Source organism: Lactuca saligna, chromosome 4, assembly GCF_052625555.1.
Source record: "Lactuca saligna cultivar CGN05327 chromosome 4, ASM5262555v1, whole genome shotgun sequence".
Classification (NCBI taxonomy): domain Eukaryota; kingdom Viridiplantae; phylum Streptophyta; class Magnoliopsida; order Asterales; family Asteraceae; genus Lactuca; species Lactuca saligna.
In genome coordinates this window covers 156,336,385-156,352,348 of record NC_136420.1, presented here as the reverse complement: position 1 = coordinate 156,352,348, position 15,964 = coordinate 156,336,385, and the positions used below count along the sequence as shown (strand labels likewise).

The 15,964-nt window shown below is 41.1% G+C and overlaps 1 protein-coding gene across 1 annotated transcript; it reads right to left on the bottom strand.

The window, feature by feature from the left end:
• Window positions 1-2,372: 2,372 nt before the first annotated feature.
• Window positions 2,373-7,014, bottom strand: LOC145040282 (boron transporter 4-like). Its single transcript, XM_078988230.1, has 11 exons — window positions 6,994-7,014; window positions 6,091-6,210; window positions 5,858-6,023; window positions 5,611-5,777; window positions 5,359-5,532; window positions 5,173-5,268; window positions 4,959-5,075; window positions 4,545-4,867; window positions 3,274-3,553; window positions 3,050-3,187; window positions 2,373-2,408 (listed from the first exon to the last, which is right to left on the bottom strand). Exons 1-11 carry the CDS (start codon window positions 7,012-7,014, stop codon window positions 2,373-2,375), a joined length of 1,638 nt encoding a protein of 545 aa, XP_078844356.1.
• Window positions 7,015-15,964: the final 8,950 nt, after the last annotated feature.

Below are 15,964 nucleotides of genomic sequence, written 5' to 3'. Positions count from 1 at the left end.
ATCTCCATTGCTATTACTAAAGCTTGATGAGTGAGGCTCTCTGGACCTCTATGGATCCAGATCCAAAGCCTCAACATTAGAAAGGGACTATTTGGCATCAAATCAACCCAACAAAGGCCACAAGAAACCCTAAATCCAAATATACTTCATAAAACAGAAGATGAGCTGAAATAATACCTCAAGTTCGAAGATTTGAGCTTCAAATCCATAGTATAGCAATCTCCTATGCTTCCTCTTGGTTATGACCTCCTTCTCCTTGCTAAATAACACCACAAAGGTCAAGAATGACTTCTTTTCTCTCTCAAAACGCTCAAGCACTCTAGGGTTTTCTCTCTATGGATTGGTGAGCACAAATGACGGCCATAAGGCCCTTTATATAGGTCTCAAACCCCGGGAATTAGGGTTTCATCACACAATGTGGACTCGCCGAGTCCACCCTGGACTCGCCGAGTCCGGACGCGAACCCGTGCTCAATACCTCGATCCTACTCGGTGAGTTTGAGCTCCAACTCGCCGAGTCCACTCACAATTTCTAAAAAAAATAAGCCAATAATAAATACCTGGAAATTCCGGGCTGTTACAATTACAGGGGTAATGATACTTCTCTTCAAAAACAATGGATGTTTTATAAAAAAAAACTACGATAATACATTTGGATACCATGATTAAAAATAACATTGTTGATAATTTCAAATCATTATGATCAATGATTTCTAAAAATAAGAATATGTAACTACTAACAACATCAGATAAAAAAAAGATACATCAAAAGTGATGTTCATTAACCTTGAAATAACAATAACATTAATCAGTTGAATCTTCAGAGTACATATAAAACACATACTTAATACACACATCAACACATAATACACATAATTGAATCATATATTATTTTTCAAAATAGAGAAAACATCATAATAGGTAAAAAGCATTCACTGAATGTCTACAAACCTTGCACATGATTGCCTAGAGTAAATCTTTCACTGAATCGATAGGTAAAAAGATAGAACCAAATCGTATAAATACATAAATTGATCGTTAATTACTAACCTTATGTACTTATTCAAGCCTTTTATCAATATTTGTTATGAGAACATAATAAAATCAAGAATGATGGAGGTATATATGGACCATCGAATTTAAATTTGAAATTGATCATGAATTCCTAATTTCTTGCTAATGGAATCGAATTCAAATTATGTTGTTGATTTTTTGGAATATATACAATCGGTAATTGAGGAATTTATTCCTGATTTCTTGCTAATCATCATATTTGATATATTTGATTTTGGGAATGAGTTACATAAAGATCTCTCATGTTCCTTCGAATAGGTATTAATCTCAACTTCAATGCTTCAAATCATTCAAAGTAAAACATAAGAAACATTAAGAAATGCTTAAAATTACCGTAATGAAGTAGTAACCTTGAAAAATCGATAGAGCCCAACAACAAAATACACTTCAAATACAAGCTTTGATGCAAATTATAGGCTTCGATGGAGATCGATTAAAGACTAGCTTAGGATTCGATTTGGGAGATAATCTTGTTGGTAATTTCTTTTGCGAATTGGAGAAAATCGTTGTTGATTTTGTGCGATCAAGTTATCGTCATCAAGCTGTGACAATGGAATCCTATTCAACGTGGATTGTGGGTTGGTTTTGCAAGAGAGGGGATGTGAGCGAGAGGAAGTGTTTTTGTTTTGCTAATTTCTAGGGTTTGATAAGGGGATGCAACGTTATTTATGGAAGATGATTGTTATAGGATCTCAAAATTGAAATTAACAATCAACTTTTTAATTCATGTTATCTTATTAGAAAGAGAAGACGACATCAAAGTGAAATGAGCAGGAAAAAAAAAAGTTAAGATGCCAGAATGATATTTTCGATCTCAAGGACAAAGTCGGAAATTCACATTGTATTTTTGAGTAGGAAAATTAAATAGGAGGGTGTTCTGCCATGTGGCACTTTAGTATTTTAGTACTTATTTATTAGATGAGGGATTTAATTGGTTCATTTCCTTCTAAAGTGATTTAAATTTCAAAATATTTCACTTTTGCACGTAGCATGAATTTAATCATTTCAAGAAATTTTCAGACTTAAAAGCTCGATGGGCTTTTTTCTTTAAAAACCACAAATATGGGCTCAATATTCCACTGGGTTGTGCCCCATAAAATAATTGTTTTGTAAATTCACAATTTCACATAATCATATTCACATTGAACTTGAAGTAAACGAAAGTAGTAAACCAACACAATACACATTTACACAAAGCCTTATTGAGTTCTTGTGCATACACCAAATGCATACTAGTTATTCATTACCTTTACACAACCATCATAGTGCTATCCATCAATGATCATTGATCTCTGTGTTTCACTCTGGCTGGATATAGTCCCCGTGATAAATTTGCTGCACAAACACAAAAATGCACCACTAGTTTAAGATCTACGACTCATTAATCACTACATAAGAATAGATGATAATAAACATACTAAATCTGTTCATCTATGTTATATTAAATATATCTTGCATTGAGCGAACTACAATGTATAATGCTTATGGGCCTATCAATATGTTTGATACTTGATAGTTTATTTTGGAGTACACACGTTTCTAAAAGTTTGTTCCCTATTTTATATCACGGGTTTGGTCCAAAGAAGAAGTCTTCTTGCAAATTTTCCTTGTGGTTTCATTTTGTTGCTGATACCATTGGATGTGTTACTTTTTATTGGCGTTGGAAGTTTTTTACCGATTTCATTTATTCCACTAGAGTTTCTCCTCTTACTACAGGGCGCTTACCTAGCCAACGCCATGCATAAACTAAACCAACTATCTTTGGGATCTGATCCTACACTGCTGCTCAATACCTTAGTGGATCGACTTAATACTCTATCCGAAAGTTATCCGTATTTTTTTTTGGATATGGTCTACAATGACCATTTTGCCCCGAAAAACACGGTGGTTGCTTTTGGGGGAGATTTTAAGGAGAGGGAGGTTAAAATAATATGAATACTAATCAAATTTATCATTCGAACAAAATTTATGGTTACCTGTGTGTGTCTTTCTTCTCTGAAACTAAGATTCCGAACCTTGAGCTCCCCTCTATTTGTAGTCATTTGATCAAGTATTTCAGCATCACATATGGCCACGTCACCTTCAATGCTCCCACCATGATCACTAACCGATTCCTACATGTATTTTGTTCATTGAGTAAGCAAGGATTAGAAAATAACAACTTCAGTTATAATTATGTCATGGGTTGAGAAAAAGTTACCCTGAGATTGAAACTAGGAGCTCTTGGTGGACTACCAAGGATTTCCTCATATTCAGCTGCATCAAGTTCCTTTAAATAATGAAGTTGGAATAGTTTTGGTAGAATGTGTTGGCGTATGCTGATGAGAAGGAAGAAATGAACCGGGAACAAAATGCCAGCTATAGGAATCCATGTCACACCGTAGCACACAAGGAAATACACAATTTGGAAGACTGTGAATACTACTATGCTTCTAAATGGGACTGACTCGATGAAAGAAGCATGGACCTTCTCTAGAACCCTGTCATATAAATATATATATGTACTTTATTTATACCATATAATATAAATATACAAATATAAAAAGAAATTTTAAAACTGGAGCATCCATAAAACGATAGCAAAAGCTTCATTATTATTGTAGCCCTTTCAAGTTAAAGCAAGTTTTGTTTTTTTTTTAACACATTTTTTTCATTTTGACTTCACATATACAAGTGATTAGATGAATAGCTGAAAAACATGGAAAAATGACTCTTTTTTCGTGCATATGTGCATTGGATAGATGTGCAGATCTGTGCATGGATGCATATGCAATTATTATTTATTTTTATTTATTTTCATTTTTCGGCGATTCATCTAGACACAGCCATAGTGTTTGTTTGGTGTCGTTTTCGTTTTTGGAAAATAAACCATCAAGACAAATTAAAGTTCTCAAGTTCTTGGGGGTTATTAAGTTTTCATTTGATTTTAACTCGTATATTATATACACCTGATAATAGCTAAAAATATATAATGTAGATATATGAATTATTCAGTTTACTCTCTTTTTCTATAATTACAAAATCATTAGTACTAGAGTGAATTACATCTTTCGTCCCTAAGTATAGCTAATTTTTGTAAATTTGGTCCCAAAAAGTTCTCTTGCAATTTTGGTCATGATTTGAGGTGCTTGTAATGTTTTTGGTCTCTACACATGAAATAAGGACCAAAATTGTAAAAATCACATATACTTAAGGATCATAATTGTAATTTACTTTATATACCATCTAGTTATTCTAATTCTATTTCAAATATAACGATTCACATTAAATAAATAGAAAATTAAAACTGGTTGGACCCATCGACCACTAAGACGAGGAAAAGGTTTTCTTATGGTGAAGATGCAAAGATTCAATTTTAGGTTTTTAAGTTGGAATTGAGATGTCACAAAAAAAAAAAAAAAAAAAAAAAAAAAAAAAAAAAAGCTGTAGAATTGTGAGTAATCTTAATACTCGAAAAATGAATGAACTGACTTGTATCTTCTGCCAGAGGGGATAAAGAGAAGCAAGATCCTTTCCCAAAACTGGTTTCCAGGAAGACTATCAATGGCCATGTAAGAAAAATAGCCCCAAAGAACTGAAGTTGGTATTAATTTTATAAGTGGCATTGCGCAAATAGATCCTGCTAAAAGAAGCGACTGCAGTAGATTGCTGACCCTTTGCTCATTAACTCTCACAGGTAAGTGTGCATCGATGTGCTCCTCAGGATCAAACTTCACATTTGTGTTTTCTTCTCCATCTTCTACTTTCATCACTGCTTCTTGCAACTCCTTTAGTTCTTTAACTATCGTAGTTGTCTGTAATGTAAGAAAAAACAAGTTACAAAAGTATACTTTGAAAATGTGTTGCTATTTCTTGTGTTCAACACTTGAGATATTGAAGATTTACAATTGGAGAGCTATCGATTTCTATGAAAACGGTTTGCATCTTGTTGTAGATCTCTGAATTGCTAGCTTTCTGCTTTATGCTTTCCTTAGCACTCGCTACCAACTTCTTTCTAATAAACTGGTAGAACAAAACAATTACATTATCAGAAGAAATAAATCAAATTAATGATACATATCTAATTCTATTATTATTATTTTTTTGTGTGTGGAGTTGCCTGTTTTTTGAGAACCGCTAGGCTTTTAGTGTGCATGGGTGATTGAGGCAATACACCGTTCGAAGGAGGTAGTCCTAATAGTCCACAAAGCAACGTCTGAAAACAACATTTAATAATTAAAAAATTATGTGTCTGATTGTTAACATGTTAATTATACAGCAAAATAAATAAATAAAACATGGGTACCATGAATCCAAGCAAAAGAATGTCGTGATGATAAGCTGAAGGATTCTTGAGGTTGAATTCTTTCTGTTGAGCTAACTGTGAAGCAACACTATGATTAAAGAAATAAAGGCCAGCTATCATAAGAGATGGGATGAAGGCTGCAAAGATGTATACAGGAGGAACTTTACCCATATCCTGCAGTTAAATTCAAGGGAAGAATTAAGATCTAATTATGAAGTTTTTTTTTTATATAAAATGTCTACAGATATTTACCTTGATAACAGTCCAATGGTATGTTGATTCAGATTCCCATAAGAGTGGACTAAAGAGTCTTCTTGGAACTCCAGAAGGGAGTTTGCCAGGTACACTGAAAGAGACAGCTGTCCACACTATAATCATCAATGGGACTCCATAGTCTGCTATGAAGCTTCTAAGTCGGCCTATATATTAAGATAATACTTGTTACATGTTAGAATAATAAGACAAATTTGGAAAAAAGTTTAAAATCTACTCCATTCACCTGTCCCAAACCACCATAATCTTGCTTTCCTGCTTTTTAATGTCGTGTATAAAAGCCCAAATGAGAATACAATTGCCAACATACCATTGGTGTAAAGCCATTGAAATTGATACTTCACTTTATTTGCGTCCTCATTTTTAGGCACCTTGAACTCACTCACGAGTCCCTAAACCAACAAAAGTTATAAAACATGAAACAACATTAACAAATTATTAGCGACTTTAGTTAATTACCTTGATTGCCTCTTGAAGAAAAAGAACAGAAATTAACATCCCAAAAGTTTCTCCAGCGATCCTTGCACCTTCAGGCGTATTTGAACTCAAACCGAGGATTTGAGAAATTTTCAAACAAAACTAAAATTTTCTAAAAAGAAAAAGAGGTTTTGGAACGAAGCAGAGTGGAAGGTGTGTACGGTCAGCCAGCGCCCGAACAATGAATCCCCAAAATACCCTTACAATTATATGTTATGAGTTATGAGATATTATGTTGTGCATGCTAGAGAGGCTAAGTATTCCTATTAGGACTAGAGTGGCCTGATTTGTGATGCTTTAGCCTAGGAGATTGATGCTGCTATGAGATACTTTGAGAGTGAGTAGGTAGCAATGAGGAGCTCGTGAGAGGTCTACTGAGGGTAGCCAATGCATAGCGAGAGTAGATTATTTACGACTTGGGATCCTAGGAGGAGGACTTGGGTTGTATATTGATTCGGTGTGGACGATAGTATTGGGCCCGTACTATTGAAGACACCGGATTGGTGCGCAGTCCAAGTAAGAATCCTTGGGGTACCAGAAGTTGAGGATGATTAATTTGTCGAGTGTGAGTATGCTTGAAAGTGTCCCTAATAGTTCTTATGTTGTATTTCAGAGATTGATCAAGGTCAGGACACGCCATACCATCGAGGGCAGTAGGGTGAGTGATGAGGAGATCCGTCAGATCATCCATGAGGAGGTGGCTGCTGCCATCAGAGCCGAGATTCCGGAGATGTTTGGGTCTATCAAGACCACACTGATCGAGACGTTTGATGAGCGTTACGCTGCTTTGAATGATGCTGTTGTTGCTGCTGCGAGACCCCAGGGTGGTGATTCGTTGCTGTATCGAGAGTTCAGCAACACGAAACCACCAGAGTTCGATGGTACACAGGATCCGATCGCCGCCATGAGGGTGATCTCAGACATAGAAGGGTGTTTCTATACGTGCTCGTGTCCAGAGCACTTAAGGGTGCGGTTTGCACTCAACCATCTTCTCTTGGGGGCGAAGGACTGGTGGAAGTTTGTGACCGCGAGCTATTCGACAGCTGAGCTGACAGTAGTGACCTGGGAGAGGTTTACTGTAATGTTTCGTGACGATTATGTTCCCCAGGTGGAGAGGGAATGCTTAGCCCAGGAGTTTCTGACCCTCAAGCAGGGGACTGAGTTGGTGATAGTGATTACGAGGATGTTTCATGAGCGGGCATTGTTTTGCCTAGAGCAGGTGTCCACTGAGCAGGCTCGCATGAGCCGATATCTGAGTATACTGAGAAGGGACATTCGTGAGTTCGTAGCGAACTCGACTTACCGGACATTTGCCAAGCTCCAGGAAAATGCCCGGAAGAGGGAGATTGAGCTTGAGACGCAGGCAAGGGAGGAAGCCGAGTCTCAGAGGGGTGATCGGCGACCGGCACAGTCGCAGCCAGCCGCCAAGTGGGCAAAGCCCGCTGATTTGAGGACGAGTAGTTCCAGGGGTCGTACTTGTGGGAAGTGCGGCAAGAGCCATGATGGGTCATGAAAGTCTGGGGTATGCTACAAGTGTGGGAAGGAAGGGAATTTCGCGAGGGATTGTCCTAAGAGGTTCTCGGTTTGCTTCCATTACAACCAAACCGGCCATCGGAAGGCCGAGTGCCACCAGCTTCAGAGGACAGTGCAGGGATCCGTACCTGCAGTTCGAGCTACTGAGACCCGGCCAGCAAAGGCCGAAACACCGAATGCTAGCGGGAGAGCCTTTCAGTTGACAGCGGAAGAGGTCCGCGCAGCACCTGACATCGTGGCAGGTACATATTCTTTATTTATTTATGTTGAGTTTATATTGTGATGATTATATGTTATGCGTATGTACTTTTCTTGTGAATTTTGTACCTGCATTAGTGTTGTTTGACTCGGGTGCGAGTCGGTCGTTCGTATCTGTGACTTTTAGTCGGCACATTAGTATTCTGAGGGAGGCGTTGAGTCGACCTCTGCAGGTTTCCATAGCCGATGAGCGTGAGGTATGTGCTACCTAGGTGATACGTGGATGCGTACTGGAGATCTTCGGAGTGGAATTTCCGATTGATTTGATACCGATTGCCATGAGGGATGTTTGTGTTATAGTGGGCATGGATTGGTTGAGCCGTTTCAGGGTTGTCATAGATTGCGAGCGTCAGTTGGTGATGATCCGAGATCCTAGTGGGGGAGTGCTGACAGTTTATGGCGAGGGGACTCGTGGTGGTTCGGTATTCTGTTCGGCTGCCATAGCGAGGCGGAGCTTGCAGCAGGGCTGCAAGGGATTCGTGGCCTATGTGACGGATGTACGAGAGGCTGTTGGGAGGCCAAGTTCAGTGGATGATGTGCCGATAGTGCGTGAGTTCCGGGATGTGTTCCCCGAGGAGTTGTCGGGCGTACCTCCCGAGAGGAAAGTGGAGTTTCGTATCGATTTGATTCCCGGGGTCGCGCCTATCGCTAAGGCGCCATATCGCCTAGCGCCGCCAGAGATGCAGGAGTTATCCTCACAGCTGCAGAAGCTCTTGAGGAAAGGTTTCATCCATCCTAGTCGCTCTCCCTGGGGAGCGTCGATCCTTTTTGTCAACAACAAGGATGGTTCACACCGAATGTGCATTGATTACCGGGAGCTGAACAAGTTGACGGTCAAGAACCGTTATCCACTACCGAGGATCGATGATCTATTCGATTAGTTGCAGGGGCATCTTTGTTCTCCAAGATAGACCTAAGGTTGGGATATCACCAGATGAGAGTTCGGGATGAGGATATCTAGAAGACGACATTTAGGACTCGTTACAGGAATTACGAGTTCGTGGTGATGCCATTCGGGCTCACCAATGCACCCGCGACATTCATGGACCTCATGAACAGGGTGTGTAGGCCGATGTTGGATTAATCGATAATTCTATTCATTGATGACATCTTGGTGTATTCGAGGACCATAGATCAGCACGAGGAGCATTTGAGAGAGCTCCTCGGAGTTCTGAGATCGGAGATGCTATTCGCTAAATTCTCCAAGTGTGATTTTTGGTTACGGGAGGTCCAGTTCTTAGGGCATCTCGTTAACTAGAATGGGATTTTGGTTGACCCGGCCAAGATCGAGGCTGTGATGAGTTGGGAGGTGCCGGGGTCACCTACGGAGATCCGGAGCTTCTTAGGGCTGGCAGGCTACTATCGGATATTTATCAGGGACTTCTCCAAAATTGTTGTGCCACTTACCAAGTTAACCCGGAAGGGTGTTACTTTCTCATGGGGTCCGGAGCAGCAGACCTCATTTGAGACCCTTCACCAGAGATTGTGCGAAGCTCCCGTGTTTGCATTACCAGAAGGGATGGAGGATTTCGTGGTGTACTGTGATGCATCGATATCAGGGTTGGGGCGGTGTTGATGCAGAGAGGGCATGTGATCGCGTATGCGTCGAGGCAATTAAAGCCTCATGAGACGAGATATCCCACCCATGATTTGGATTTGGGGGATGTGGTTTTTGCCTTCAAGATATGGTGTCACTATCTGTATGGGGTTCAGTGTACGATATATACGGACCACAACAGCTTGAAGTACTTGATGGATCAGCCAAATCTAAATATGCATCAGAGGAGATGGCTGGATGTGGTAAAGGATTATGATTGCGAGATCCTGTACCACCCAGGCAAGGCTAATGTGGTAGCCGACGCCCTGAATCGTAGGGCACAGGGTGCCCTGATGCGAGATATCTGTTTGAGCTTGACGGTGATGACCCCAATTTTGGACACCATCCGAGGGGCTCAGGCTGAGGCTGCGAGATCAAAAAATCAGAAGAGGGAGCGGGTTGTCGGTCAGGTATCAGAATTCGTTACGGATGGTCAGGGACTTATGACTTTTCAGGGTCGGATTTGGGTACCGTTTGTGGGCGGTGCGCATACTATCTTGATGGAGGAAGCGTATCGATCGAAATTTTCGATTCATCCCGGGGCTACTAAGATGTATTTGGACCTAAGGAAAGAGTATTGGTGGCCCTGTATGAAGAGGGATGTTGCATGGTTTGTCGAGAGGTGCCTCACTTGTCGTCATGTTAAGGACGAGCACCAGCATCCACACGGCAAATTGCAGCTGTTGGAGATTCCCGAATGGAAGTGGGAACAGATTACCATGGACTTTATCACCAAATTGCCACGAACTACGAGGGGAGTTGATGCGATTTGGGTGATCGTGGATAGACTGACGAAGAGCGCTCATTTTCTATCCATCAGCGAAAGCTCTTCTGCGGAGAAGTTGGCGGAATTATATGTGAGAGAGGTGGTATCGTGGCATGGGGTTCCGATGTCGATGGTTTCAGATCGGGATGTGCGTTTCACTTCCAGGTTTTGGAAGAAGTTTCATGAGGAGTTGGGTACGAGACTGCATTTCAGTACCGCATACCACCCGCAGACGGACGGACAGAGCGAGCGGACAACTCAGACGCTTGAGGATATGCTCCGAGCATGTGTTTTGGATTTTAGAGGGAGCTGGGACACCTATCTACCTTTAGCAGAGTTTTCGTACAACAACAACCATCATTCGAGCATTAGTATGCCACCCTTTGAGTTGTTGTATGGGCGAAGGTGTCGCACCCCCATCTGTTGGGGAAAGGTGGGGCAGCGGGTGATGGGTAGCACGGAGATTGTAGTCCAGACGACCAAGCAGATTCAGCAGGTCAGGCAGAGGTTGTTGACCGCGCAGAGTCGCCAGAAGAGTTATGCGGACAGGCGTCGGTCCGAGGCTCGAGTTTCAGGTTGGTGACCTTGCGCTCCTAAAGGTCTCTCCTTGGAAAGGAGTGATACGATTCAGGAAGAGGGGCAAGTTGGGACCCCGGTATATTGGACCCTTCAGGGTAATTGCTAGGGTAGGCAGGGTACCCTACCGGTTGGATCTACCTGCTGAGTTGGGGCAGATCCATGATACCTTTCATGTCTCGCAGTTGAGGAAATGTATTGCCGATGAGTCGGCAGTGGTGTCGTTAGAGGACATTCAGGTGGATGCGAGCCTGAACTACGTGGAGAGACCAGTTGCGATTGTGGATCGGAAGATCAAGGTTCTAAGGAACAAGGAAGTGCCTCGGGTACAGGTTCAGTGGCAGCATCGGAAGGGATCCGAGTTGACCTGGGAACCGGAGCGGGAGATGCGGGAGCAACATCCAGAGTTATTTCAGGAATGAGACTCCGAGGGCGAAGTCGGATTCTAGTGGGGGAGAATTGTAACATCTGGGATTTCAGCTATATTAATTATTCTTTTTATTCTGAGTTTTGTGGAAGGACTCGGCGAGTTGGTGCATAGACTCGCCGAGTTGAGACGCGATTTTTCACCCGGATTGATGCCCGGACTGGGCAAGTCGCCTTGGTGGACTCGACGAGTCTGCGTTGTTTATTGAAACCCTAATTTCTCGGGTTTGAGGCCTATTTAAAGGGCCTTATGGCCGTCATTTGCGCTCATCAGTCCCCAGAGTGAGATCCTAGAGCATTTGAGTGATTCAAGTGAGGGAAGGAGCCATTGTTGATCTTGGAGTTATTGTCTAGCAAGGGAAGAGGAGATCTAGCCAAGAGGAAGCAAGAGAGGGGTGGATTCTTGAAGAATTGAGGTCCAGGACATCACAACTAAGGTACCATTTCGAATTCTTCTTTGTTATTGTGATGTTCATATAGATTTAGGGCTTTTGAACCCATTTGTGGCTAGATCTAGTATCCTCATGGTCCCTTGGAGAGTTATGGCTCTGAATCTGGACCCATAGAGGTCCAGAGCACCTCTTTGCCCAAGCTTTATATGCATCCATGGAGGTTTTGGGTTGGGATCAATGTATTTGAGGCTAAAACACCATAAATGAGCTATTTGATGCTTAATGAGCACCAAGACTTGGACTTTACGTGGTCAATAAGCTTAAGGTGACTGGATCTATGAGTTAGTAGAGTGGATCTGACCTCAGAAGGTCGTTTGGGGTTGTGCATGGAATGCACTCGCCGAGTCCACTCCCAGACTCGGCGAGTTGGTGCGGTTTGTTCAATGATTACGAACCAAGGGCTGAGTAACCGAGTCGGGTGAGTGACTCGGTGAATTGGAAGTGATTCAGAGGGATCGGGTTCCCGTAGGGACTCGGCGAGTCCACGCCAGACTCGGCGAGTCGGGTAAACCGTTGACCGTTGACCGTTGACCAGAGTTCACTAGTTTGACTTTGTAGTGTTAGTCAGCCAGGGTCAATGTGGTATTAAGTAGAGATATGCTTGTGTTGTAGGAGGACGATAGCTCGGGAGATCGAGCACCAGTAGTTACGAGATTTACGAGTTACCGAGATACGCGAGGTGAGTCTTCTCACTATTCATTACCTTGAGTAGGTATTTCGAGTTAACCAGAGGGTCTCATATGCTATGTATGAGTTTATGTGTTGTCTTAGAGATTTCGTGCTATGTGTTATTTGTATGCTGTATGGTTATATAGACCGGGCCGGAGGGTCCAACGATTCTGACCGGGCCGGAGGGCCCAACGAGCTATGAATGGACCGGAGGGTCCAACGAGCTGCGGGACTGGAGGGTCCCGCTGAGACATCTTGACCGGAGGGTCGAGTTTAGCCTTGAGTGGCGTATTTGGGATATGTGGTATCTTGGGGAACTCACTAAGCATTTATGCTTACAGTTGTTGTGATTGAGGTCTCAGGTACCAGCGAGGACCGTGGGAAGGCGAAGGCTTGACTTGTACACACCCACACCGATGAAGTTCATGTTAGAGAGACCTTGGGATTTGTTTTGAAAACACTGTTGTTATGGATTTGAGATTTTGATATGTTATACATTTTGTGGTTTGAAAATGAAAAATTAAATTGGAAATTTTAGGTTGTTACAAATGAAACATACAAATGAGTCAGTTGCTGCATGAGTCAATAGATACAAAGTGATGAGAAACAAACAATATACTATAATGAGAAACAACATATGATACTATGATGAGAAACAAACATACAAGCTGGCACACAATACATTACTATACATGTTAGATAGAGAGAGAACACACAATACAACTAGTACACACAATACATTACTATTCAAGTTACACAAAGAAAGAGCACACAATACAGCTAGCACATACATTACATATACATTATTACAGTTATGTGAGCCATTAAGCGGGGCATGGCACTACCTGCCATGACCGTTTTTGTATCCAGAATCTCCTTAATTGGGGAGCGTATGAGTTTGTGTATAGATCTATATTGGATTGTCTATCCTACACCTTGATGCTCGCTACAGTGGGACTTGCAAGTCTACAGGTGCCAAATGTCATTTCTTACGGTGTCTTACATCGTTGTTTTACTATTGAGTCGGTAGCAGGGTACAGGCCGATCACACGGTACTTTAAATAACAATTGATTTAAGGTAGTTAGTACAGCAGTAGCTACTTAATACAATACTACAGTACTAAAATATTTCTCCCATTACATTCACTTCGTGAACATTCACACGATGCACGGTAATGTAAAAACTATATTTTTGGTTAATGATAGTCGGATTTAGGAAAATACACACTCTTTCAAGAGACACACACACAGTTACTAGATGCCTTGGTAGAAGGCTACTTTTAGTAGGAAACATAGGGTTTTCTAGGATTCTTCAAACAAATACAAACTTTACAAAACTTATACATTACAAACATCATACAAATGCTTTCATACAAACTTAGACACTAATATACTTATGATCTCACCAGCTTTAAAGTTGATACTCGCTTTCAAAATAACTTGTATTCTCAGGTCACCAGTAGACAGGTACCGGTGCCAGGTTTTTGAGAAGAAGGAGCTTCTTCAAGACTCCTCTTTTATTTTGATGTACTTTTTGGTGTCTATATAACTTAACAGAACACACTTGTATGAAATTATATTATTAATTCAATGGATGATGTTGTGGCTTGTTTACTACTTTGCTTTGTTGTGACACTATAAATGACGTCCTCCACCCCCGAACGATTCCTCCGTTCAGGTTTTGGGGTGTGACACCATATGTTCTAAACTACGTGTTCACCAGTTGGAATTTAAGAACCTTGGCAGCGATGGACTTCGTTCCTATTCCTTAGGATAATCCTTAGGAATGAATTAATGAAGGATAAATGATCGTTAAGATCTTTAAGAATAAATAAGATAATGGGGATGGGTAATTGGATTGATAGTTTGATGATTCAACTTAATAAATTTATTTATTGTGGGTTGAAAACCCTACATGCTCACCAGGCTCCCAAGCCTAACCCACTGAGTTTTCTATATTATATGTAATGGAACAAGAGCATAGTTGGACGATGACGAGGGATTTTGGATTATAGGCCAGTAGATGTAAATAACTATTGTAAGGCCTACATTGTACTGTTTATGCTTTTGGTCTGTATTGGAACTTGACATCCTGAGGTTTTGTTATATAGTGAAAATACATTTCTTTAAGAAATGGTTTGATAAAGTTTTATTATATTTCGTTTTGAAAACAAATTTCGCAACACCTTTGGAAGATTACTTTGATTTTATTTTAAAAACATAAACTAAATTTGTCTTTTCTGGCCAACAAATTTGGAGATGTAACAACAAATACATGCAAGAATCACAAAGACATCAAGCATACAAGCATTCCTCGGGACCACCCCGACATCGGATCGAAATCCATAAAAGGCATATAAACCTACATTGGGCTAACGCTGCCATCGAACCTAAGTACCGCATACATTAACATACATGAACGAGCCTTCATTGGTGCCTTTGACCCATTCCTACTGGAGGAAAAACTCACCTCACAAGTTGTCTGTTGTAATCTCGTGTCAGGAATCTCTGATGGCTAGTCCAACGACTCCCCGTTTATCATCAACATAATAGACTTAGTCAATAATCTGATAATCTTTCACAGGCTAAAATGATAATTTTACCTCTGGTCAAAGATTCTGATTGACTCAACTTGTCGAGTTGGTCTATCAATTCGCCTAGTTCTGCTACTCAAGAACCCTAAAATCACTATCCAATTTGTCGAGTTTTCAGTCCAATCATAGTCGCAATTAAGCGATTCAACTCATCGAGTCATCCTCATACTCGTCGAGTTCTGCTTACTCAGAATCGGTACAACCTGTCTCGACTCGTCGAGTCCTTCCTTGGACTCATCGAGTTCTTCAACCTCCAAGTCCAAGACTATGTCCAGCTCACTAAGTCATCTCCTAAACTCAACGACTCATTCATTAACAGAAAGAGTTGGGGAACTGAGACACGATTCGCCGAGTCGCATGAAAAAATCGTCCAGTCCCCAAAGATCTTAATCCATTCAGTCGATTTCAGTTGGGTTCATTGACTCTAAAACATTGATCTAGACCCCTAAAGTCCTTATGTCACGTAAAGTTTCCAGCTTTACATGCATGCATGGGGTTTTTAGCTCAGAAGGTCCAAAAAGGTGGCTCATAAGGTGCATGGGACTCCCATGGCCATAAAGCTAGCACCTTTATGCCATGAAGTCCCTCAAGGACATAGATCTACATTAAATACATCAACTCATGATTTCACTCATGAATGGTTCCAAAAAGGTACTCCAAAATGCCCTAACTACCCCATAAGAAGATCTAGAAGACAAAAAGGCCAAGGTATAGACTTGATTACCAGAAACTGAAGTAAATGTGATGTTGCTTCTGGATCTACAACCTTCTCTTGGAGTCCTCTAGCTTCTCCTTCTTCTCACAAGCTTCAAATCACACCAAATTACTTAAAAATGGTTCACACACTCACACAAAGCTCAAGCTCACTGATTAGGGTTTTCTGTACAATGGGAGACGACGAGGGAGGACGAAAAGGGGTGTTATGTTATTTAAATAGGGTGCCAAACCCTTAAAATTAGAGTTTCATTCTGACAGTCCTAGTTGT